At 41.1% G+C, this 27,308-nt stretch overlaps 1 protein-coding gene across 3 annotated transcripts in view; it reads right to left on the minus strand.

Moving 5' to 3' along the window:
- si:ch211-213d14.1 (uncharacterized protein C11orf53 homolog) overlaps window positions 1-26,016 on the minus strand; it is a 30,568-nt gene extending 4,552 nt beyond the window's left edge. Inside the window, exons 1-4 of one of the 3 annotated variants that reach the window (XM_049575508.1) lie at window positions 25,804-26,015; window positions 12,844-12,944; window positions 1,971-2,010; window positions 1,432-1,736 (exon numbers count right to left, since the gene is read on the minus strand). In XM_049575508.1, coding sequence (XP_049431465.1) covers window positions 1,432-1,736; window positions 1,971-1,977 — 312 coding nt within the window. In that variant the 5' untranslated portion in view covers window positions 1,978-2,010; window positions 12,844-12,944; window positions 25,804-26,015. Of the gene's footprint in view, window positions 1-1,431; window positions 1,737-1,970; window positions 2,011-12,843; window positions 12,945-14,919; window positions 15,113-25,803 lie in introns of those variants that run through there. The other 2 variants (XM_049575506.1, XM_049575507.1) reach the window with 2 other exon arrangements.
- Window positions 26,017-27,308: the final 1,292 nt, after the last annotated feature.

Genomic DNA, 27,308 nt, shown 5'->3' on the forward strand with positions numbered 1-27,308 from the left:
GTATTTGAAAATACAAAATACATGTTTTTTTATTTTGATACATTTTCTCACACCAGTATTTTATATTTTATTTTGGTACATTTATTTGAGGGGTATTTTGTATCAAAATACATTTTGATGTATTTTTGCCCATCTCTGGCTGTTAGCGGCCAGTGCCGCTGTCAGCTAACAGCTGCTAACAGCTGTTACTCGCTGTCAGCTACGCAGTGATGCGAGTAGAGGGATGAGGTGTGTGAGGTTGAGCCACTTGTCAGTTGTCAAAAGACAAGACGTGATTGGTTTGTTTCGATTTACACCCTCCCCAACAGTCCTACGCTGTAAACACAGCCAGCATGGTGAGAAGGTGTGGTGTCAACTCGTGTCGTGTGTGTCTGTGTAGGAGCCTGAATGAATACTCCATCAAGTATCGGATGACATGGTTTCATCAGTGTTATCATAACTTTTTGGTACACAGCGACTTCCGTTGTTGCAATACACGTTTGAAACAGTGCGGCGCTAGAGTGCGCTTTCCATTTGAATGCAATATATGCACACCGTCACTCCCTCAGCTCTGCATTAATACCTTTTTCCCAGAAGTGCTTTTGGCCGTGCCAAGTCCCGCCATGCCATGCCGATTTGTTTTTCTCATTATATGTTTAGACACGCAAGGCAAGCCAGAGATGGACCTGCTCAAGAGTAGGTCCAACAGCTGGGCAGTGACGTCCTGCCAACAGCCAAGCCCTGATAACCTCCTTTCTGAAATACGCCGTGTGTTTGGCAAGACTTCTTTTGTGTCTGTCTGCAAGAGAGAGAAAAGTCTCTCAGTACTTTTGTAGCTTCTAACTGAATCTCTCAGGTTTGGAGTTTAGTTTCTGTCCTGAGTCCTGTTTTTACTTTAGATATCTGCTTTATTTTACTGTGTCATGTTCACTGTCAGCTCGAAAAAACAGGATCTCCTAATTTTGCTGCATCACAATAAAAGCTTTTAGAAAACAAAATAACAGGAAACTTTTTTGTGAAGACTCTAAAAGAAATGAAATGTATTTATCACTGAATTAGCAGGATTTTGTCCGCGGCTTTCTTCAATAAAGCTCAGCCTTTCAACTGATTATTCAGCCAATTTTAATTGAGTTATTCCAGCCTTTTCTAGGGCCCCCTCCCACTGGGGCCCTGGGTAATCAGTTCCACTTTTTCCCCCACCGCGACGCCCCTGCACACTGGAGTATGGAGCCTTTTTGTTTTTCTTCACAAGCTGGTTTAAAACCTTTTGAGCATTTCCCAGCATGCACTAGGTTTAAAAGATACTTTCAGTATTTTTTAAGTCTATCTTAAAACATTCCTCAGGCGTCCAAATGATCATTAAAACACCTTTCTCCCTGATTTCAGATTTACTTTAGATGATTATGAACCTTTCCTCTGTCACAGACATCCACACACAGGAGCCCATCCTACCAGGAATAAATGCGAGGACTCTCCACCAAAGGGGGGCAGCAGGGATGAGAGGGCAGACGGTGGCAGGAAGGATCCTCCTGAGCTGGAGAAGGCGGCAGCGCTGCGGTAGTCACCGAAGGTCTCTGGGTAGTAGCTGTCAATGAAAGGGGAGTAGCCGGTCATGGTGGAGGGCTCGCAGCCCAGAGGTTTACCACTCAGTGTGGGCGAATAGACGTCAGGGGAGAACTGCTTGGTGGACGGGCAGAAGTCTGAGTCTGAGATGAAAGGACGCCTCATGCCATAGTAGCTGGGCAGCATGTGAGACCCTGCGGAGGGAAATACAAAGCTTTTAGACTGGGATGAATGAAATCTTCGTCACTGCACTGAAGCTCTGTGACGTTTACAAGCCCCTGATTCTTGAAATTTGCTGACAAAACACAAATCAGGATCCTCTAAGTGCTGATAATGAGAGAGCCAATTGAGCCTGTGTTGACAGCTTTGGCTTGCAGGCAGTAAAGAGTGAGTGATATTTGATGTTGCATTTGTTTGCAGCGTCTCACCTGGCATCTGGACGAATGAGGGCGGAGTGGTCGATCCCCCCTGTGACAGAGAAAAAAGACTTGAAATAAGGCGTGAGAACTGGATGACATCTTAATTACATGTGAAGATAAATATCCTGCAGAGTGACAGGAAGAAGGGAGTGCCTTCCTCATAAATGTAAATGAATCCTACAGTGTTTGCATAGTTAGAGTGTACACTTCCTGTACGTACAGCAGTGATCAGGTCAGGCTGCAGAATGGTAACATCAATTTTCATACATCAAACTGCTAAAATAAAACTTACCAAAACGTAAAAGGTTAAAGATGCAAAGCACAGACATAGAGGTAAGAAAAAAAAGTCAAACAGAAACAGTCTGGGAATGACTCGACAGATGGATGTTATGAAAACATACAGAAGTCGTCTGAGGGGAAGTCCTGACAGGAAGTCAATAAAAATGTGGTGAAAGTAAGAAACTGACTGATCTGGCACTGAGCCATGTACTTAAAGTAGATAAAAGACAACCAGGGGAAGCCTCATCACACACATTCATCTGAGGCAATCACCACGATAGGAATATGAAGTGTTTGCTGCACAAATTTCTGTTCTCAGACCTTTCTCTAATTTTGCCTTTTATTGTTTAGGTTTCTGGATACTGGTTACGAGCAAGCAAACTATCACTAACTATCACTAACCTTTGGAACAGGACCCACACTGGCTCACGGGTGGAAGATGTGATCAGATCTAACACTTAAACCTTTTTTTGGGGGGGGCACGTAAAGGCCCTGACACACCAAGCTGACAGTCAGCCATTGGTCAATGTGAGCATCTGTTGCCCTTGTCAGTTCTTGCCTGCTTACTTGTCGGCCCTCTTCTGCTTTTTTTGGGCGGATTCAGCACGCTGAATCTTTGTTGGCCACAGCGGAGCCTGTCAGTGAATGAAATCAAAAAGCTAAAGTCCAGAGGGAGTGAGACCAAAACAAACTTGTTCCATAAGGTAAGATTATTTTTCTTTAGCCACTGAGCTGTTTAGCAGAAACATTTCCAGATGGTTTGTGTCATTGTTCACAGGTGCACAGATAATATGATCTATTCTTTCAACATTGGATTGTGTTGTTAATGTGCTAACTGGCTAAATAGCATCATGACAGTCTTCAAGTTTCTCTTTCTGAATGACGATTACAGACGGCCACTGTTTGCTAGTGTGGAGAGTTATTTCAGAACATACTTGCTGGTTGGCCGTCAGCTGTGGTCTTTGAGGTTCATTGAGGTTTGAGGGGCCCTTCATTGCCAATGTCTAGGCCTTACAGTGTTTTCACGTCAAGATATAATGTGCAAGGTACCCTGGGTGCATTGGTTGTTGTTCTGGGATGCCGTGTCAACTTCTGCCTGTTACATGCATTGTCTGTTTTCAGAATACACTTTGCTTTTCATTGGAAATGTACAGTTTGTATACAGTCCCTTTGAAAATAAAAGCAGTATGTCAGTACAACACGTAGATTGACATTCTTTTCTTTCAACAACAAACGCACGTGGGCACGCATAGCCAACAGGTGTATGTGGTTAGGTTTTAGGAAAAAAGAACAGGGTTTGGCTTTACAGTCAGGAATACAGGAAGTGAACATTGGTCTTCTGGGTGAAAGTCAGTGGCTGTTGGACCCATCCACCACCCCTCCCACTCACCCTTATCAGACTTCTGCTGCCATACCTTTCGTTGTGGTCCCACTACATTTATCCCTGACGCTGCCTGGTGCCATTTGGCTGAGTATCATGCGGACATGAAAAGATGGCTTCTTTCATCCGTGTCTGACACCGGAAGTCACTGACCAAGAGCCGAATTTCGATGACTTCGGAGTGAGACCAGGTTGGTTTGCAAACAGATGCTTATTCACACATCCAGTAATTACAGAGCAATGTTAGCCTTCATTTGGAGTTTTATTTCTGGCTACAGGACGAATGTGATTCCAATACTCACTCTCTTTTAGCTCTGTTTTTGGCCTCTACCGACTCCTGAGGGAATTCCTGTCTCTTTAGCTGCTGAGCTAAAACATGATATAAAGCTCTGTAAGGCAGAGTGGAGCTACAGATTCCAGTGATACAGATCACTGTCAGTTCATCACCACCACCACCAGCCTCTTTCACATTGATTTCATGTTGTCATTTGATGTATTATTACTGTAAAAATATTAATTCTAGCAGCTTTAAAGGGATAGTGCACCCAAAAATGAAAATTCAGCCATTATCTACTCACCCATATGCCGATGGAGACTCAGGTGAAGTTTTAGAGTCCTCACAACACTTGCGGAGATCCAACAGGAGAGGGGGTAGCAACACAACTCCACCTAATGGAGGCTGACGGTGCCCCAGATTCAAACGTCCAAAAACACATAATTGAAAGCACAAAATATCTCCATACTGCTCGTCCGTAGTGATCCAAGTGTCCTGAAGCCCCGACATAAAAAGTTGTTTGGAAAAACGTCATTTGAACTCTGTTTGTAGCCTCATTGTAGCCTGTAGCTCTAACTGCCTCTCTGTGCACCGCGCTCACGTGTGAGCTTGCACGAGACCAGTGAAAGCACGTGAACACACATGAACGCGGTGCCCATGTCTCACTGTCTCGTGCAAGGGCACACACGTGAGCGCGGTGCACAGAGAGGCAGTTAGAGCTACAGGGTACAATGAGGTAGAATGGAGATATTTTGTAGTTTCAATTATGTGTTTATGGACGTTTGAATCTGGGGCGCCGTCAGCCTCCATTAGGTGGAGTTGTGTTGCTACCTCCTCTCCCCTTGGATCTCTGCAAGTGTTGTGAGAACTCTAAAACTTCACCTGAGCCTCCATCAGCATATGGGTGAGTAGGTAATGGCTGAATTTTCATTTTTGGGTGCACTATCCCTTTTAAGTAAAATCAACAATTCAGTCATGTAAAAAAAATACTCCATTACAAGTTCTGTACTCCAAACTTTATTTGGAAGTATTTTACTTAAAGCTATTTTAAGCAGAAGTACTCATTCTACAGAGAAATGCCCTCTGTGACTCCTATGTTATTATATATTAGGTCGTGTATATTAGACCGTGTAAGCAACCCAATCACCACAATAAATTTAAGAGCTGGTTAGCTTTAGAATTAAAATCACTTGGTTGGAAAAGCAGCGATGGATCATTATAAAACACCCACATCTGGGAGCCAGTAAGCTGCAGGAAACACAGTAATGTCTCACTCACAAACAGTTCTGTTGTTAGTTGGTCTCAGGCAGTGATCTGCAGCTTGGCAGGTGTTTCACTCAGGTGACACGCCATGCTTCACCTCCCCCACCTCCCAGTGACAAAGTCAGGTCATATACTACATCACTTTAGAAACGCTGTTATGATGCAAATACAATGTGCAAATGTGACATGTCTAAGGTTTGTGGAAATTTACATTTTCTTCTGGTGACTGGGCACTTTACTGTTGTAGCCATGGATTTTATAATACCTAGATACTGGACCCTAAGAGTTGCTCACCTGGCACACATCCCATAAAAGTTTTCCAGCCTCTGAGTTTACTTCCGCAGTGTGTAGCCCAATGAATATGCGCAGCATTGTTTCTCATGCTGGCCCTGTCAGCGAGATCCAGCTCAGCTCACAGTCTTTACATTGTGACGACATAAACCCAAGACTTCAGTTTTATAGCTGCACCATTCCATCCAGTGGGAATGTTTTAGCTGTCATACACATTTCCCCCATATTCAGCCTGACATTTGTGTCATCTTGTTCGCACTATATCGAGCGGAGGATAAAATTAAACAGCACTGGGAAACATTCACAGTCACAAGAGACATGCAGGCAGAGCCAAAAGGCCAAAGGGTTTATTGTGGTGTTTCCCCAGAAGAGTACCAGATGCCATCATCACAACAACATCGCATTTGAGGAGCAATCTGTGCAAACTGTGCAGTACTGATGATGGTTCCTGTTTCCCTGTCTCGTTTCTTTGGAAACAGATAGGCTCTCAGTTAGAACAACGTGTGGGTGCACAGCATGAATTTACACTTTGACAAAAAAAAAAAAAAAAATGTATTATTATTGTAGTCCCAAAGAGTTTCCTACATTCTCCTTATTAGGGGTGGTTTGTGTTTAGTTTCCAAAGCTTGGCTAGCTGTGGATTCAAAATCCAAAAACGGAGTAGTCTTGGAGGATAAAAGAGAATCTAATAGTGTGGACAGAGTTGTTTGCCTTCAATGTGGACGCTAATTCAGACTTATTAGGTTGTGTTAGCTTCATTATAAGGTTCAAATTTGTTTTGTGGTTCCTGATAGAGTTTTATTTTTGGTCAAAATGGCTCTTTAGATAGAAACAGTTGCTGACCCCTGATCTACTTGATAAATATAATGTTATACATAATATTGAATTTGATATTCTCTAATAATTAACCAGCACCATTAACAACTTGTTTGTCTGTCTGTTTCTGTTCTGAAGACAGATACAGATTGGTGCGGAGCGAGACACACACAGACAGGGTTTGACAGGCTCTCTTGTTTGCATATTGCTAACATGAAAGAGTTGATATTAAGCCTGTGTTGGCTGGGAGGCAAGCAAATTTTGAGGGCTGAATTTGAATGTGATTTGCCAGTGCCAAGACTTCCTCATGTGGCCCAGGTATGGCTCAGTGCATCTCTGAAGGCTGCGTATGGAAATCAGCTCGCTAAAGCTCAGACAGTCAGCCGGTGTGTGTGTGTGTGTGTGTGTGTGTGTGTGTGTGTGTTTGTGTGGGGGTGGAGGAGGGTATTGATGATGGACTTATTAACATTATTTCACAGAAAAGCTCTTCCTTCTCATGCAAAACACGCTTCATATTTATATATTCTCACAGTCTGTTACGTTACACGCGGATATTCAAAAAATAGTTGCACCTATTTTAACGATAAAATGAACACACGTGTTTGAGAGAATATTCTCTTATAAAGTTTCTTTTTTCTGTCTTTGTCCATCACTTTACTGCAGCTCCTTTACTTACTTTATATTACCATGTTCTAGTGTTTGAACTTTTAGGACTTTATGTTAAAAAAAATTTCATTTCTTCTTCTATCTGACCACTATTTACTGTCAAAGCCCCACATTTCCCTACAGGGGTCATTAAAGTTCACTCTTATCTTGAGTTGTGAGTTCTTATTGGTGAAACATTTGACCCACAGACACATCTCACAAAGTCTCCCCGGCCTCATGAAATGTCACGTCATGTTCATTTCTCACGGTCCGGCATCATTTATGTAATAGCAGCATGTTTGGACACAGCACCTCAATAGAAACACTCTCGGAAAAGACAAACAAAGTGAAATGATGTAAGGTCTTTATATTTTCACTGCGGCGCTCTCCATGTCCCAGCATGAAGAGACTGACTCTGTGGTCAGAGTTTGCTCTTCGCTCTCAATGGCCTTTTATTCCCGCAGATAAAAGGCGGCATTAGCTAACATGAGGCCGTGGATGGCTTTAGTTACTGTGTGCCTCTGTGCACCACTGGGACTTCATGCGTCATTTATAAACATACAAGTAAACCTGGCATTGAAGAGGAGCTGAGCTGCAGGTCGGATACCTGCAGATACAACCCAGTGTCATGAGAATATGGCTGACATTTACTGATCTGAGTTGAAGTTTGATATTACTCTATAATAATTACAACTTTAAATATCATTAAATTAGTGTTATTGATAGAAAACATAACAGTTACACTGCCTTTAGTTAGAGGATAATGATACATGCTGAAACAATGCAGCAGACATAGTCTTGACTTCACTTGAGTTTTCATATTTGTTTCAACTTTCACTTTTACTCTGCTACATTTCCTAAACAGCATGTGTACTTTTTCTTCGATATATTTCCCCTAAGCATTTTAATTACTTACTACAAAACAGGGAAGGACGGGAAGAAGGAAGGAGGGAGGAAGGGACAGATGGATAAATGAAGGAAAAACTGGATTTTGTTCTTTAAATCCTTCAAGTTGTGGGAAAAGACCTCTTTTTCTTTAAGTGTGATGTACGGCTAATTTTTAATTTGGTGTACATGTTACAAAGAAATAAACTTTCAATACTCAAGTGCAGTAAATATCAGAGACTGGTTGCACAAAACACCTTAAGTTTCCTCCATACTCTCAGACTTAATTCCTCCTTAGCTGAGGGACTTTCACAGTTGCACAGAATCCCCTAAGGTTTCCTAAGTTAAGGAAAAACATTAACTCACTTACTGCATTAAAAGAGATTTTACAACTGTGAAAGTTTCCATGGAGATTGCTTGTCTGTTTTTGGACTCACACTTGTGTCACCTGTTATCGTCTCACAAAGCTGTCTTACAGTTAGTGACAAAATGGCAGACGAAAAGAAAATCAAGAAGCTTATGGTCAGAGGAGGAAAAGATTAAACTTCTGGAGGAGTATAGTCATAGAAAGCACAAACTGCACAGTAAATTTGATCCCCAGAACATGGTTTATCACCATAAACTCGGTCATGTTGCAGATAAGATCAGTCAGAGCGAGGTACCTTGCTTTGGTTTCTAAGGTCTTTTGTGCAACAGTCTAGGGATTACCTAAGTCTAAAACCAAGACAAGGAAGAAATCATAAATATCAATCAATCATAAATACTTAAGTGAACTTGTTTTTATATATATATATATATATATATATATGCACACAAAAATATGACTGTAGCAGCAAACCAAGTGAGGGTACTGCATTGACCGAATGTGTGTTTTATAGCTTATCAATTAAAATTTAATTTCTAAAAGTAAGAGTGTAATATTTATACTTTCAAAGGTTACATTGCCTCAATGCTGGATTCTTCAAAAATTATTCAAAAATGTTGCTTTATTGTGAAAACTCTTTCCCCTCACCTACGGTGGCCTTCATGTGAAGAATGCAAAAGGCTTTCTCTACAGTCAGTGTTTGGTTTGTCTGCTCTAGAAACATGGTGGTACAACATGGTGGACTCTGTGGAAGAGGACCCACTGATATGTCGATATCCGCAGTGGGTCATGGTTGTACACTAACGAAAACATAATTTTACAGTAATTCTGAATGTTGTATTCTCTTTCTGCCAATAGATCCCCCTGAATCCTACACACTGGTCCTTTAAGTGAGAGTTTGAAATTAAAATTACACTCAAACAGAATAAATGTCACCTGGGTTCAGACCTTTGAATTCACCCACTCCACTGAGCAGACAGAATGATATGTCATGTAACATGAAAAAGCGATTTCTCAGCTAAAATGAAAAAGATCAAATCAGCACCACAGGCTGGACTAGTGTTACCAAGCTCTTGTCAGGTGGTGCACCGGCACCAGTGAGGAGAAATAACAACAACGGCCACTGCTAAAAGACAATACAGACATCACCCGACATCACAGTTTGTTGTTACTGTGCTCCGCTCCATTCTTAAAGCACAGACAAAACCAGTATGTTGGCATCAGTGTGGATTTAAGATGACGTCAGATTCAAGCAAATACATTGGTCTCTAGTGAAAGGGAAAATGGATTCCCCCTCTTTCACAGAAATCAGTTAAAGTGGACACAATGTCAGACTGAAGATGGAAATGAAGTGTAATGAGTAGAATAATTTGTCAGCTGTCAGGTGAGTCCAAATGCAATGTCAATTGTTATTTTTAATTTTGTACCTACAAGAGAAAAACTGTAAAATGAACCAAACCAACACCAGTACAACAGTCAGAGAGTTTCTTATCAGCATTTCGAGGATTAACAAAAGCAGAAGCTGGAGCCTCCTGAGCTGCTGTTATTGTGTCACCTGTGCACTCGCTGACCCCTGACAGAGACACTTGTCTCCTCTGCAACAAACTGCTGCCTCCACATGTTGTAGGTCAGGTCTGGACAGTGTGTCTTATTCATGTTGCTGTTAGTACTCATAACTTTGCAAATGTAGACATTTTAAAGTCCCATGAAAAGACCACAACCAGTAATGTGTTAGCTTGCCCATCAATATTTTCTGAAATCTCATCTTGCAGCTCTCAGCCACAAGTCCACATAGCTAAGATGTGACTCTTTACAGAAAGCATCCCATAGATGTAGTTTCTAATTTAAAATAAAGGCTCAATAATTTCCTGAAACAGCTGGATGCTAGTTTTTGGGAAAAGTTACCCAACCGGGACACTTTTCGGGTGCTAGTGAGTGAGTGAGGCACCAGGACACTGTATGAAGGGTTGAGTCAAATAAATTACAGTGTGTGTTCATGATAATGAAGGAACTCATCACTCAGTCACTGTGGATCACCAATGTTTGTTTACAGGCCCTAAAAAACAATTTTCTCATTCAGCTTTTACTATGAGTGACGAGTTCCTACCTTTTAGACCCCTTTAGGGCCGACATCACACTGACGTCAGTTTGTTAGCTGGAGGCAAAACATGACACCACCGGGCTGTAGGCCACACAGGAGTCTTAAAATGTGTTTGTCTTGTTGTGTTATTGGGAGCCAGAATAGAAGGAGTCATGGCTCAAAACCAGCCGCCACTGCCCGTCAACAAAAACAAAGATGGTTAAATGTGATAAGACCAAAGACTGTATAAAAATATGGACGTAGTCACCATGACGTCACCCATTGGTTTCTGAGGAGCGGGTTTGAAGCTCAAAATACTCGGCTCTGGCCATCGCCATCTTGGCGAATCCCGGCCTATCAAAAATGGGCAAAGCGGCGGGCCAAATGAAGCCTGGTTGCTTAAACACGCCCACCTCGCTCGAAGCTGCTAAGTTAGCTAAGGCTAACAAACTACGCTTCTTTGGCTAGCCCTGTGGTGTTCATGCTCCCGCTCATGCTCCCGCTTGGTGCCAGCTCCCTCACGAAACAAAATATCCAAAAGGCACAGACACAGCTGAGAGGTCAGGTCCGGTGACTTGCGAATTAGCTGAGATGACGCCTAGCAGACAGCCAGCAACTAGTTAGCCACTGGTGATGGCACCACCTGTCACTCAAAGTGGCCACGCCCTCAATTATGCACAACTTTAAGCCTTAATAAAATTTAAACGGATGAAAAAAAAAAAAAAAAAATTCACCCCCTGTACAGTTGTCATGAAAGGGGAAATTAGCTATAGAGACAAAAACCGTTTTTTGTTTCTAGTTAAGATGTTACTGCTGACTTGAAATACAACAGTCACATCAGCGGAGTCATTTTCATAGTCGTCGTGCTGCGCAGGGACGTCACAAAGCAGCAAGCTAGGTTTGAAAGGTGGAAACCCTTTCCTGAGCAGCTGGAAATATTCCCCTTACTTTGATTTTGTTGGGAGGAAAGATGACAAGAGGTAGTCGTACTCGAACTCTTTCCTCTGCAAAAAAAACCCTACTTCAACCAACAGCACAGCAACATGAAGCTCCAGGAAATACACTGCACCAAAGGTGAGACTGAACCCTGCACTGGCTAAACAACCAAAACTGGATTTTAATCGTGGACAGCTGCTGCTACAAAGAAGTGATGAAGCTTGTTGCTGGATGTGTGGTGGATGAAATGTTGCGCCACGAGTGACTCTCCATCTTTCAGGCAGATCTTTGGGAAAGTAACCGCCAAAGGCAACAGAAAACAGTAGACTATGATAATTTGCAAGCTGTCTAGCCTGAGCTACACTTACCAGTGATTACCCTGACATTAACACAGAGGCGCACATCTGAATTTTGGGGAAATATGCAACTACCAGTTTTGAGGAGTGTAACGGAAAAGTAATGTAACAAGTAGTGTACAGTTACTGTTGACAGGGAGTTAAAAGTAAAGTAATACCATTACTTTTGAAAAGAGTAACGATTACTGAGTAATAATTAAGCTCAACACTGATCCTAGAACGTCCAAACCGGACACAGGACCAAGCACATCATAGTTTTAAGCATTGGTCCCCTGAGAAAGTGAAGTGCAGGTATTGGCCAAGTTGGGATGAGAACACGCTGATGGAGCAGCTCCAGACTCCATACTTGGTGACATCACAAGTTTGAGGCTTCGCTGGTCTTTGAGAGAGTGTAGCTCATACTCACAAATACTGGTTCAACTTAGAGGCCATGGAACTAACGTACTGGGAGTGTTCTCGTAATAAAAGTCAGAGCTGAAAGTGTTGCATGTTTACTCCTTTCTTTTTTATCTAATGGTTTCTTCTCTCCTCTCTCTCACACTGTTGGCTCATTATGTGAGTCGTTGGCGGCCTGCATATCTGCAGAGTGGACATGCCGATGCTGAGCAGAAAACAAACAGTAAACGCTGCTCTGTGAAGCCTTTTGACAGGCGGTTTGTGGAAAGTGAAAAGCCAGTCTTGCTTGTGCATGCAGATGTCTAAAAGCAGAGCCTGATTTCTCTGACTGCGTGTGAGAGTGTGTGTTGGCGTGTGTTTCTGAGACAATAGCAGGCTTGTCTGTGGCCTGCAAACTGCCGAGGACAATGTCGGCTGGCAGGTGTGCGTGGATCAAACTTTGCATAGGCAGCCTCCTTCACTGGCCTTCTTTCTGTCTCTCTGTGCTACCTGTCCACCTCAATCTTCCCACCCCGCCCCCGTCTCCACCTCGGGGGAGTTTTTGGGAGATCAGGGCCATCACCGTTGCAAGCATTGTGTTCAGTGTTCTTTTATGAGGTCAGGATGGGACTGGGCGCTTTGTGTCTCTCTCTACACTCATCGTGCTCAGCTATTTACAGATTGGCTTTGGGAGCGCTCGAGGGGAGCAGAGACAGTGGGGGAGGGAGGTACAGGTGGTCAATGGATCAACCATGGATCGTTAGTCCACAAAACAAGCCAAAATGTAAACAAGGAGAGGAGATTTTTAAAAGGCGACCTCTTAATTGTGTCACCAACAGAATGTCAACCGTGGCTGCGCTGTTTGGTTTGGGAGAAAAATGAAGTGGGGAGAGACAGGACGGGACAAAGCAGAGCGGTTTAGAGGAGATTGTGCTTACGCTGTATCTGGGCCCATTTGTCTGTCGGGATCGCTTCTCTGCCAGCAGGTCTTTGACTGTGTGCTTGACTCGAACGCCTTGGTACACTCTTTTAGAATATTCTAGACGGAGCAGAAAAAACAGTTTGAGAATCCACACTTGACACAAACCCAGAGACAGTTTGACCCGCAGCCGACAGCACAACTTCATACAAATTTTCATCCATCCCCACAAATGTGTGTTCATTTGAATGTTTCACAGTTTTATTCATATAGGCGAATGACTCTTTGGGATCGGTGTGTAAATGTCATGGAAATTGCCTCTGGTTTGGTCGATGCAAATGGGCTGCCAAAAAGAGGCAATTTACAACAAACACTTGCTGAAACCTCACGGTGAGGGACGAGTGGAGTGATTTGGATGACTCAAAAAAATATATTACACAGAGCTTAATAAGAACTACATGTATGCATTTTAGGAGCAACTCATTTGCTGTTACATTCAAATCTCTAATGTGTGCTGGAGTGATTTGGGGGCATTCCTGGCGAGCATAAACCCAATGAAAATGCAAACTTTATTATGCAAACGGAAACTGCATGCAAAAAACTTTATGTAAAAGATCCCGGCTTTTTGAATGGATATTTTAGATAAGCCCCGACTTTGCTCGACCACTGACATTCTTGAAAATATGAGATGATCTTTGGATCAGGTCAAAATATTTGTAATTTTTTGTGCACTTTGCACAAACTAAACATTGTGTTTCAAAATTTGAATCCCAGCTATTAGCATACAATAACCTGCAAGTGCTTGATATGAAAAGCATCTTTCAAATATCAAACACTGATTTATATGAATTGTATGGAGAAATGCATCACCTCACATCATCGTGTTCCTGCTGATACATTCCGTCACTCTTAAATATGAGTCATGGGGTTAATGGATAACACTTGGTGTAATGTTTTCCAGCACAAAAAACTCATGTTTGTCACATTTACTCTGCTGACAGCTTATTTTACGACATTTTTTGAGTAGCATGGAATGAAAATAATTAAGTTAGACTATCTTAAATAAATAATTTGACCACTAAACATCACAGCTTCTGGATAAATATTAAGTTGGTTCAACTTAATTAAGCTTTTCTAGGTCAAAGCAAATTATGTTGGTTTGTCAGATTATAAAAGACTCATAGGATTTGCTCTATAATGCTGCAGTTGGAACTACTTAAAAAGATGCATACAAATTGTCACCTTAATTTCTTTTTGGGTGAATCAGTAAATCATTTTTGAAAGTGTACATCATTGCTATTAAATCAACTTGCTTCTTGAAGGTAAACTATTGAATAAATATGCACACATCATAGATAGAATAGAATGAAAAATAAAACTTTGCAGTACAAAGTTAGAGGAGGGCAGATACAAAGCATGCCATTTACAGGGACTAAAATAACAATACAGAAAGTATAAAATCTAATATATAGCAAATATAAATCTAAATATAGCTCATGTCAACGTGCAAAATTTGAGTAACAGCTCACCATAAGATTCAACATATAAAAACTTGTGAACAGTACGAATTATCTTTTCAATGAGGCTTCACTAAATTTGACAACATGTATATTTCCCTAAAACACCCTTCTTTTGTTTAAATATGTTTGTTTACCGCTTTAATCGTTTTATTTTTATCAATTTGTCTCAAATGCAAAACACCCCATGCTCTGTGTTTTCTTTTAAATGGTAAAAGCCTGACAAAATGGCTCACTCCATAAGAGTACCAAACTTAAGTTGACTGTAACTGTTGCTATCAAGTGAAACCAAATAACAGAAATAATGTCAAAGGTGCACACAGTGAGGTGCAAACAATGTATCCGATATTTAAAAGCAAGCAAGTGTCACAATACATGGTACACTGTCACACAGAAAAACAAAAAAGATAGTAGTAAATTTCTGTCCATGCATTCTCCATGAAAAGACTAAAAAGCTGATGTTTAGCTGATTTTAAAAAGTAATTTTCTCCCAGCAAATATCTTGGTTAGAGCATTTAAAACAAAAGTACTGACAGCAGGAGCAGCTGTCAGCCTGGGTATGAATGAGTGTATCTTACCTGTGTCCATGATGCTGTTCAGCACTCTGACACACACACATACACGCACACACACACAGACAGAGGCCTCTCTGTTCTCCCTCGGCTGTATTTGCCTACAGTAGCTGAATCCCAGTGTGCAGCACCATACTGAGTGGCGTGCCACGATGGGAGCTTTAACTATGCTGTGAGGAGGGCAGGGACACATGGAACATGCCACCTCACACTGCAGGCAGAGGAGGCAGCTTTTCAAAATGACCTTTATCTATTTGTTTAAATGCAAATGTTCGGTAGGGACGTTTTTTAGACTATTTGCATCTGCAGTCAAGATTAGGGGTAGGAAGCATCAGGGGCATGGAGGAGAGACTGGGAGGCTGCGTGTCACTCCTCCCTGAGCCCCCGCTCGTCACACAAATGTAAAAGGATATATTGTTTCCACATTGTGATTTATAGCTGCAGGAGTTTTCTCGCTGCAGGGACAGATTCTGTTTTTGTTTCAGGTCGAGCATTTTAGCAAGCAGGAACATCTCAGAGTGCACCAATGCATTTTGTGTGTGCAGGGTGAGTGTTGGCATCCCTGGGTGATAACAGACTCTGAGACCTCCTGCCAAGAAATGAACCTTTTTCTAAAAATGTGAGACATTTTTGCATAAAAGGACCTTATTATGCAATTTTCTACTCAAATTTATGTGCTGAAATTTGTATAAAAGACTTTGAGCAAACTAAAAACAAATGAGTCAACTCAACCTTGCGTTTAAACGAGAGGGGAGAATAGCTGGAGGCACGCTGCACCACACAACACGTGGCTGGCGTCATAACGAATCTCCCATCTGACTCTTTAATTGTGTCCTGGCTGAACCTCACTGTGTTTTTTTACCTTTCGATTGCAACACTGGCAGTTCGTTGAAGTGCGAATAGTGTCAATGAACATTTACATGAGCTCCCCAAGCAGTGATGCTGACGAGATAAAGACTGAACCTGGTTACATTTTATCACGGGTGATTTCATAACGAAGGTGAGATAAACTAGCTAAACATTAATGTGGCACAATTTGTGCCTGCTTGGATTTGCATGCAGATCAGTGTGATGTTTCAAACAGGGATCCAAACACTTGAAATGTGATGATGCAAGCTCAACTCACTCCCACTTAGACACCTGCAAATGTCACATGGCGGTCACCTTATCAACCTCGTGCAGAAACTCTGTCATTATGCTCTATAGTGAGCACATTCAGCTTCACAGACGTTATAATATATATTTTTGGCCAGGGGTGTTTGTAGAATTTGAAGATATTTGGGGCTTCTTGGTGGATCGTCCCTGTGGATTGTTTTTTTAATGAACAACCTTCTATTTTGATGCTTTTTAAAATGCATTCTGGCAGATGTTAGTAGTTGTTAGTAATTAGTACTGAGTCGAAACAGAACACTTTGCAACTGCTATTTTATCCTCCTGAGACCTTTTGTTTGATATGCATTTTTAATTTCTCCTAACTATGTGGGATTAGTAGGACCTGATAAGTATGAAAGACTCAACATTGTCAGCAATAGCTATGTTTCCATCCAAAAGTGATTTGAATCATTGGGAAATGTGCACTGAAAGAAATACGAATCCTGTGTGTTTCCATTAAATGTACAGACTTTGGTGAAAACTACGAACTCACCTGAGTTTTCCGCAGAACCAGAAACAAAACAAGTCTTGCATTCTTCTTCTTCTACGTTTTCTGGCGGTTGGCAACCAGCTTGTAAATGCATTACCGCCTTCCCGACCCGGAGTGTGGATATCACCATGGAGGGAGGTGCGCTACGTCAGACTTAATTCGAACATAACTGTTTCCATCCCCCGTTTTGCGAATCAACATTTTTTCGAATCAACCAAAACCTGGCTAAAGCGAGCGTATTTTAGTTTGTGCGAATCAGGGGGTTTTAATTCGAATTTTGGAGTTTCCATCATTTTTCCAATGCGATACTTCTAGATGTGCATCTACACAGGCTGATGGAAACATGGCTAATGATTAAGTCCCAGACAAGACAATAACAAAGTCTCAACGTCCTAAAAAAGTACTTCCTAATTAACGAGCTCGGTCTCACTCTGAAGTTGTCGAAATCTGGCACTTGGGCAGTGACTTGTGCATCAGAAACCATCGAAAAAAGGCATCCTTTAACGTCGGCAGGACACACGGCTGGTTGCTGTTATAGTTTAATGGTGCCTGCTGGCGTCAGGTGGGAAACGTGGTGGGACAATGACGAAAGTTAAGGCGGCGAAAGTCTGAGTGAGGTGAGCGGGTCCAACAAACATGACCTTCACCTGAGAGAGTGGTGTTCGCATCCTCTAAGTTTCTAAAGCCAAACCTTGTTCTTTTTTCCTAAACCAAACCACGCGTTTTCATTGTTGAAGAAAAAATAAACGTCAACTCGCAGCATTGTACCGATGTAGTGCGTTTATTTCCTGTAAAAACAGAAGTATATTTTGAAAACAGATAATGAAAGTAACAGGTTGAAGTTGACACAGTGTCCCAGAACGTCAACAACCAACACACCCAGGGTACCTTGGACGTCTTATCTGGACATGGAAAGTCCATGACCAAACGTTGGACGAGGTCGGAGTGAGAATGTGTAAATTAACAGCGTCTTATCTTGTTTCTGTTTCTAAAATTGGTCAAATTTGTTGCCGTATCAAACTACAAACTTTTATTAATCCTAAATAAACAAGTTTCAACCATACCATGTGATCAGGTTTTGGACCTTGTCCACTATCGTGTCGTGATTGGCTGTAGACTGACTTGGCAGAGATGGCTGCCATCTTGTTTTTTCATGGATTAGTGTATTGTGCTCTTCCTACCACTAGGTGGCACAAAAAAGTGTCCACGAACGAGGACAACAGGTCAGAGTTAAGTCGCATAAAGTATAAAGGTGCAGTAAACCCAAAATGTTTTTGCTCTACTACATTTATTTGTCTGTTTCAGCTGCTTTGAACAAAATATAATTAACTAATAATAAACAATGTATTATTAAAGATGAAAGTACCCAGCAGCATATATATAAAGCCTTTAATGTTAAAGTGATCACCAGTGTGCTCTCTTTTGCACGCTTTAATAAAATGTGCTGCTTAAATGACACAGAGGACTCAAAACTTTGGTTTTTGAGCAATGACGTCGTTATTTTCGGAGGGCTCTAATGCGGAAACAGCCTGACAGATAATTAGATTGGGGGCTTTTTGTTTTTATTGATAGACCTACTCTTATTTTTAAAATATATGTGCAGCAACAGAAAGAGACAGGAAGTGGTGAGATATTCTGAGCTGAATGTGCAGAAAACACACTGAGAAAAAGGAACTCTTCTGTCAGTTTTGTGGTGGCTGCCACGCTCACTGGTAGATAATAATGAGCAAACATTAATAAAGCCAGCTTATACAAGTCTTTGACTCAGGAGGCAGAGCACTTAAAAAGTCTTTTGTTGTGTGGATAAAAGAGTCCAGGGATATGAACCTTCAGCAACTGTGAGAGACATGGAGCTGCTTCAGTGTTTCCATTTATGACCATGAATATAGTGCCTCCATATGGTCAGTTGGGGTTTTACTGTACAGGAAGTACCATGGGCGTCCAGCATGGAGTTTTTTTTTATTTTTTATTTTATCTTGCACCTGGCTGAGCCCAGGACAATAAAACAATATGGTTTCAATACAAAGGTAAGGCATGCAAATTAAAGAATTTTAAAGCCTGAACCTCGACATATGCAAAATTAAATCTATCATTGCTCCTATTTATGGTTTATTTAGGTGACATAAGTATTTGATATCACTCTGCAGTGTGTGTCACAATGTGTAACATGCAGTGTTTTCTCTGTGTGCAGCCTGATGTAACTCTAACAGTAGCTGCTGCAGAAACTACAGGCAAGTTTACTAAATTCCGTTTAGTTTCTCTCGACACGATGCACATTTATTTTTATGCATTCGGATTTTCATAACCATTTTAGTACTGTTGTGTTCCCATTGATAGAACATAATTGTTCTCCTGCACAAAGCCTGTCCCACTCTGCCTACATGTACCAGCATGCATTGTGTGTTTGCTTCACAAAGGCAAACTCTGAAAACCTGCCAAGTTTGAGAATGGGCGTCTTTCCCTGGCTGTTGGCATGAATGTCTACTTCTGTGTGCAGCCGCAAAGATTCAGGTGAAACAATGGACATTGTCACGCAGTTAGCAGCAAAAATCCCCTCAGCAAATGTATTGTTTTTAAATTACTAACCACACACAGGCACATGCCCAGAGCCCAGCAGTGATATTCATGCAAAACAAATTACATGTTTGGCATCACTGGCAAATATTAGCTTGCCAACATACACAACTTAGATAGCGGTCATGGTAAACATTATAGCTGCAACACTGTCATCGTGAATGTGTCATCATGCAGATGTTAGCATGCTAATGTTTTTAGCACAAGCCTATGGCATTTTACATTGTATAAATTAGCCTAGCTGCTAAAGGAGATTTCCTCTGCTCATATAAAACCAGAAACAACAGCAACATTTAACAAAGGTAACCTTACAAACAACAAATTTAGACCAAAGCAAGTGTACCTTCCAAGAAAGAAAGGCTCAGATTGAAGCTTATCAACTTGGGAAGTCTTCTATGTACAAGTGAAGCAGTGACATTAAACACAAAGTTATGAAAAATATTAATTTTTTGGGGGGATACTGTGTGTGATTTTTTTTTAAATAAAATGGCAGCAAGCCCCAGAATCTTATTTTGCAACTTTCCCCTTTGTGTCAGGATACTCCTCACCAAATTTCATACTTGTATGACCATTTATGCCATCGTAGTCTTAGCGAGGTGACTTCAGGGTTAACCCTGGGTTTTCGGTCTCACGAAGCCGGTTCAGTTCTTATCGGGATAGATCACCATGGTAACTTACTCTGAACGGCTATCCTGCTCCAGAGCAGGGTAAGTTCAGGGTTGAATCTGATCCTATAAAAAGCACCACCCACTGGCCAATCAGCTGTTCGGAAAAAAATGACTCCGCTGACAGAAATGCAGCCCAGTCATGACGGGAAGTTTAATTAATTTGATTAATTTTGATTTGAAAGTTTATTTTGAACATTAAAAAAGAAAAGAAAGCAACAACAATAGACAATGAAAAGATTGTTCACAAAGGAGTGGACAGAAGTCGAAATCTCATCACACCCCTTCATAAGAAAGAAACTGATAATTTGCGGACACTTAATAGCACCATTAATTAGTGCCAACATTTTGTTTTGTTGGAGGAAATGATCCCTGTTAAAGATAATGGGCCTAATTGACAGCTTTGCTGCTGGAAATGTGGAGAGTAGCCTATCATGTCTACACTTCATGGTGTTTGAGGATTTTCCTTTTTGTTTTTTAAAGAGGGAGACTAGGTATATTTTTGCGCAGCTGTTAATTTCTAACACAGCTCAATATCAGGATGATTTTATTCAGACTATCAATTTGGTGTTGATATGATTTAATTGTGGCGTCAGCTTTAAGCTTTACTGTAGCATAACGTTATGACAAAGAAGACCAATTTATCAGACGCAATGATGTTAGACGATAATTGTAATACACGCAATTCATCTGCGCAGCATTGATTTCATGGGATTCAAGGGTGTGATCAGTGTCAGATGTACAGGTACAGGTACTGTAGCTACTTGAACCAGTGATGAGTCATTTAACCTACACATCATTTTATTTGCTACCTTGTGTTGTCTTGATTTTTCCCTCTCTCCTCCTCTATTTCTTCTTTCCTCACCTGTTTTTTTTTTCTTCTCTATTATGTGATTTCATTGATGTTTTGACAGGGGAATTTCTATGATAAGCTTTTAGTGGCTTCTAACCTCTCCGGCACTTTTCTTTTTTTAATCATGTAAATGTTATACTGTCTGTTTTTAACATCATATGCAAATAAAGTAATCTAAACTAAAACTAAACATTATTCAACCCGTTATGCGTTGCCACGCATGTTTCCTCCTCCTGCAGCTGCCACGGTGTTGGCCTTTTCTCTAATGTTGCTTTTCTCCTCCTCATACAGTATTTTAGTAGAATTAATCTCTGATCCTCACGAGAAATACTTTTTTCCCCCTCACATACGGCGCTCTGTGAGGACGCTCAGTGAGGACGCTCAGTGACGCTGTGCTTCTCTCATGATTGTGATTGGTCCGCTGCATGCGCGTTCACGGCTCTTGATAAAGCAACCCTGGGTTGAGTTACTGAGTTGATATCCAGCCTCGTGATACCGATTATCCTGATTACCATTGTTAGGGTTAGTCGACCCAGTAACCCAGGAAAGGTTGATCTCGCTCCGTGATACAGGCCCTTGGTGGTGCTCGTTATAAACTTGTGATGGCCCAAGGTTCAGGCTGACAGGAAGTAATAATGAAAAAAAAGGTTAGGGGTTAAAAAAAGGTAGCAGCAAACATCACAAGGGCTGGATCTGGCTCCCGGCTCCATTACAGTTCATAAGGTCTTGCACTACACATGCTTTCCCCACAAATACAACATGCGAACGTTATTAGCACAAGCCTATGGCATTTTACATTGTATAAATTAGCCTAGCAGCTAGCAGAGATTTCCTCTGCTCATATGAAGCCAGGATAAATCACACACAAGACTTAAAATGATATTTTTGTGGAGGCTTTATTGTCTTCACAGTTTATTGTTTCTTATCTGTGAAATTAAAGTAAATCAAAGCTTTGTTTCCACTGAGGGAAATGGTTTCAGCTTACAGAAACAGACAGGAGGTCTACGTCGCTGTGACATGTAGTAACATTTCTTGGGAGGTGCACGTCAGGCTACAGCGTAGGCTACGCCGATTTGACGTAGAAGTATAAATCCCGCTTTTAAGAGGCCATTTACACGTACGCGGTGATTTTGATAAACAGAGACATCTTCCTTCGTTTGTGCCCTTCGTTTACACGCAAACGGAGATTTCTCCTCTGAAAACGAGTCTTTCTAAAAACTCTGGCCAGAGTGGAGATTTTGGAAAACTCCGGTTGCGCGTTTGCATGTAAACTGAGATAAACGGAGATAAACGGAGTTATAGGCAGCCGACGTCACAGTATGCGCCGGAATTTGCGCCTGTGTCAAAAGTGCGACCTATGTTGCTATGGTGACAATGGATGCATGGAAGGCTTGAGCTTCTCGTTACACTGCCACCTACAGGTTTGGCGTGCTCTTGTGTATATATACACGGGTAAGTGTAAACGAAGATCTTTTTGAAAACGGAGACGGTGAAATGTCCGTTTATGAAAATAGCTGGCAACGTGTAAACGGCCTCATAGAGCCTGCCAGAGCTGCTACTGTAGACATATTCAACACTCTCAGTCTTGCTATAATGTGAAAGAATACACAGAGCAGATGTTTGTTGTGTGTGTGTATTTTGAGAAGTCATATTGTTTCACTGACCAAACACCATGTGATGCTGTAAAGACTGACACTGCTGTCAGCGCATAAAGTGTTTCACACAAAAGGCTAAGTGTCACGCTGTGAGTTTTATTGGCTCAATCACAAATGCATCACATGCATTAACATTTTAAGTTAGAAATAAATAAATTATAATGTGATTAACTTATAAAGCAGAAATGATGCTGATCATTCTCTAGTTCCAGTGTGAAGATTTGCTGTGTTTCTAATTGTTGCTCAGGCAGGATAAACAATCTGGTCTTTTTAAACTCATGAGCAGGGTTTTGCTTTTTAAACAGTTTATCTTAGTTTGATGAAAAGTATTATTGTATCCAGCTGTCTCAGATGCAGGTGTGTTGAAAAATATCACTTGAGTCATTGAACAGGAACTCCCACACACTGCTCCTGCTCAGCTTCACAATTTATTAGTACCACTAACATGTCAGTCCTCCTGGACCGTCATCAAGAGTGTTCATCACCATTATTGATAACAGCCTGTGAACCGTATGTCACACATCCCACAAACTAAAGAAACAAGGCTGATGTCAGTTACTGAGAAACACACCCACAGCTGATTAACTCCCTCACACCTGTACCCAGTAAAGACATGCTCTCTGTTTGGAGCCGAGGACAAACGACAATATTAAACACAATCAACTTACAAATAGTTACTTTAAGGGACTTAAGTAGCAGCAAGTCAGAGATCAGTAACATTGTGATAGTGTGTGGCAAAGCACTTATAATATCTTAAGTAATTTTAAAACACGCTGGATGATAGAAAGATGAACATCTGAAGGAGACTACAAACCTTGAAATTCTTTAAGGGATGGGAACAACTAGGCCTCAGTGAAATATGGGAATGGAATAAAACTATTGAGGCGGATTAAGCCTATAAAGGTGGATGGATGGATCTGATCTGGCCCAGACGAGACCACATTACAGAATAAAGAATCATTTACCATATATGTATATCAATATTTCCATTAATTACTATTACAAATATTGTAACTATTGATATTATTGTTTATCTGCTTTAACTTTTATGCTATCACCTGTTTTTGCCCACTTGTTTTGACCTCTGTGCTCCGATTTAATGCACATTTGCATGCGTTTGCCTGTTTTATGTATTAAATCACTTGTGTGGATGTGTATGGGTGTGTGTGTATATATGTTGTATATGTGTATATTAGATAATATGCCAATGGTGAGTCTGGTTTGGGGGCCAGAGGGAGGTTTAGCTATAACTTTGTGACCCTCAGATATGTATGTGTGCACCACAGTGTGTGTTGTTTTATGTTATGGATATTACAACAACAACAACAAAAAAGATTCATTAATCACTGCAGAAAAATAATTGTTGCAGTCGCAGATATTTAACTTGTAGAAAAGACTCCATACATATCCAGATCTTGAAGGTACATAAAAATGAACCTGCACATGTGACTAATTGCAAACTCACAGCCACTCCTACTTAAGATGGCTTCTAAAACTATTTTCCTGATGACGGTCTTGTCACAGAAACATTGCAGCAGCATTAAATCATTATTTTTGCAAGTTAGACAGAGTGCAGGAGTCTTTTCTACAAGTTTTATTCTTACCGTCCCTCCTACGCAGCCGTTTGATTGTTAATTGAAATTTGACAAACTGACAATGTTGTTAAGACAAGCTTTTTCCAACTACGTCTTTTAGCCAGAGTTAAAACATTTTTAAGCCGTCATGACCTTGAAAAAGCTATTCATGCTTTTATTAGTTCTAGACTCGACTACTGCAATGCACTGAATATTGGCGTCTCCCAGTCTGCTCTTAGCCGCCTTCAACTTGTGAAAAATGCATCTACCCGCCTTTTAACTAACACTAACAGACGAGAGCACGTTAGTCCTGTCCTTTATTCCCTCCACTGGCTCCCAGTTCGTTTGAGAATTGATTTTAAACTTTTAATGTTTGTTTTTAAAGCTCTTAATTGCCTCGCCCCATCTTATTTATCTGAGATGCTAACTGTTCGTGAGCGTGGCAGGGCTCTGAAGTCCTCTAACCAACTCTTGTTGGAAGAGCCCAGGTCTAAATACAAACACTGGTGTGACCGAGCTTTTTCTGTTAGCGCAGCCAGGCGCTGGAATAAACTGACACACGTCTTGCCTCTGACCTGAGCCTCTTCAAATCTAAACTTAAAACTTATTTATTTAGGATGACTTTCAATACTCGGTAATGTGGTGACACTCCTATTTTATTTTATTTTATTGTTTTATCCTTTTGTTTGTTGTTTTTTATTCATGAATCTCTTGTGTGTTGTGTTTTCAATTGTTTTTTAATCTCTTTTTAAGCACTTCGATTCACCTGTGGTCATTGTATATAAATAAAGTACATTACATCACAAAGTACATTAATAGAGGTGTGAAGTATTCTTTTGTCTTGAGCCGTAGACATGTAAAAGCCAACAAAACAGAACCTGAATTTTAATGTTTTCATTTCGTTTCTTTTATTTACGAGGACAGCACTCATTAATCAACACTTAAGTAAATGTGCCAGTGTTAGCCAGCTGGCTAATTTTCAACTGCAGTCCTTTTGCGAGATGTTTTGACACCAATAAAAGGAGAAAACTCACAGGAGAAAGACAGCATTAACTGAAATTGTCAAGATAGGTGCATGCAAAGCAACAAGCAACCACAGAGCATCAGTAACAATAACACATCAACAACAAACAGCATGTTAGCAACATGAAGCGCTAACACACAGATTAGCATCACATTCAGACATGCAGAGCAGCAATAGACAGTAAACACAGATAAAATGCAATAGTCATTATGTATAATATGCATGCAGTTACAGGTCATGTGCACTAACACTTGAGCCATGCGACAGGAAGTTAGCCATGCAACAGATAGGCCTATTGCATACATACCCATGCAGAGTTGGCTGCCTGGCAACGGGCGAGGAAGTAAAGCAAGTTAGCAGCATGTCAGCCAGATATAGCAACAACAGCAGTTGTTTTGTCCCGGTTGGAGATGAAAACAGGCTGTCAGAACATCTGTCAAATAGAGACAGACTTCACTACAACATATTACAGGAAGAGGAAGCTCATGATGCAGCATATAGCTTCTTAAAGAGCTTCTCAGCTGTCAAACATAAACTTGCTTTACTTATTTTAATACAGGCTTATAATTGTGCAGCTTTATTATGTTGTAAGAAATAAATATATTACAGATTAGATCACATCAGACTATTTTTTTGCAGTTAATGAAGCAGATCTTCAGTTAGATTTTACAGTGAGGAAAATGGAGGGGATTTTCACAGGACTAGACGCAGCAGGGGCGTCAGCTCTTTCCATCCACCGCACTGTTCAGTGTTTCCTATTCAACACAGCACCTTTGAGTCAGGCTCGGTGTTTGCAGAGAATTTTGAGAGCAAACTTCCTTATCAACAGCAGAATTGTGGCTCCCTGTACTTTTGTTGTGTGTGCTGACTGCTGCGTGGAGTTTTTATCAGTTAATGACTCACAGATAAGAGGGATGTACAGGTCTCCTCTGCAACGGACATCTGCCACAGACGAGGCTGGAAACCATCCAACTGTGCCCGTGCTGTCTCATTAAGCCAGTGAAGTTTCGACCCTCCAGCTCTTACACTATGTCTCTACGCTGTCAATATAACACAACAGTGATTCTTCCATCAGAGCTTTTCCATTTGATGTTGTAAACAAGGCTCAGTTTTCTCTGCCAGCCTCTTCCTGGGAAATTCCTCTGAACAGAAAGTGATTTATCTCCTGTTTACAGCTTATTACACAAGCACAATGTCAGGCTGTGTTGTAGGCAGTGGATGGAAAATATGGTGAGTCAAAATGCCAAAAATATTGTGCCACAAAGAGGCTCACCAGCCTAGGTTTTACTGAATGAATGTGAATTTACATGGGCATGCTTTAACCCTCTATGGTGCCGTGTTCCCTCAAGTTGACATACCCATATTTGTCTGTTTACACTCACACAATACATCATCAATTATGTTGCAGTACTTAAAAAAGAGAATGTCTGGAGGCCATGTTTTCCCTTTTTAGGGGCCTTCCTCACATGGTTCAGCTCCATCAACTCTCTCCACAAAAATGGTCTGAAACCGTCTTTTTCTGTCTACATCGTAGGCAACTTGGGTTTCTCAAAGACGTTCCACCTCTCATCCAAGAGGCTTCTCTATTTCTCATGTGGCCTCAATGACTCTGTTACGGGCTCACATACATGCAGGGTTTGGAGCCTGCGTCTGTGCACCAGTCCATTAGAAGTGAACCTCAAGTGATCAGCAAGTCACAGACACAGCTTAGCAATACATTTGAGCTGTACGCAGGACGACCAAACACGTAATTGCCGATGCCTCACATCTATTACACTCAAGAGTTTGACCTGCTGCCATCTGGGCATCAATTTGAAGTCCCAAGAAGCAGTTGAAACATACATAAGAAGTCCTTTATTCCCTGTGTCTTACAGGACATGAACACAGAATGAATATAACTCTTTGCTCCTACCTGCCAGTCTGCATGATTGTATCATATATATATTGTCAAACTGTATGTTTTAATGGTGTATTGTGTCTGCATGAACCTTTGATGTTTTGTGAGAAGACAAAGACAAATTTCCACTGAGTTGGACAACAAAGTGTCTCGTTAATCTATCTATCTTTCTATCTATCTGAAAACATATCAAACACTGAATTATAGCTCACTGTCTTGATTTAAAGAGGGTTATGATAGTTTGGGTTTATAAACTGTTTATGTAAAGTTTGCTGAAATATGCTTACACTCTTAACACATTCATTCGTATGGGCTGTTCCTCAGTGGTACAATGTTGTCTGCCATTTTTCCTTTTTGAATATTTTCCACAAATATTGTATAGTCTTACAGCTGCTGTGAAACTGCGCCTACTTGGGGCAACAAAAAGTGCATCTTGGGTGCGTCAGTACAACGGACAACCAAGTGAGGATGGCAAAGGAGATACATGCACACCAATACAGCTGAGCTGGAC

The sequence above is a fragment of the Epinephelus fuscoguttatus genome, linkage group LG5 (genome assembly GCF_011397635.1).
Source record: "Epinephelus fuscoguttatus linkage group LG5, E.fuscoguttatus.final_Chr_v1".
NCBI classification, from domain to species: domain Eukaryota; kingdom Metazoa; phylum Chordata; class Actinopteri; order Perciformes; family Serranidae; genus Epinephelus; species Epinephelus fuscoguttatus.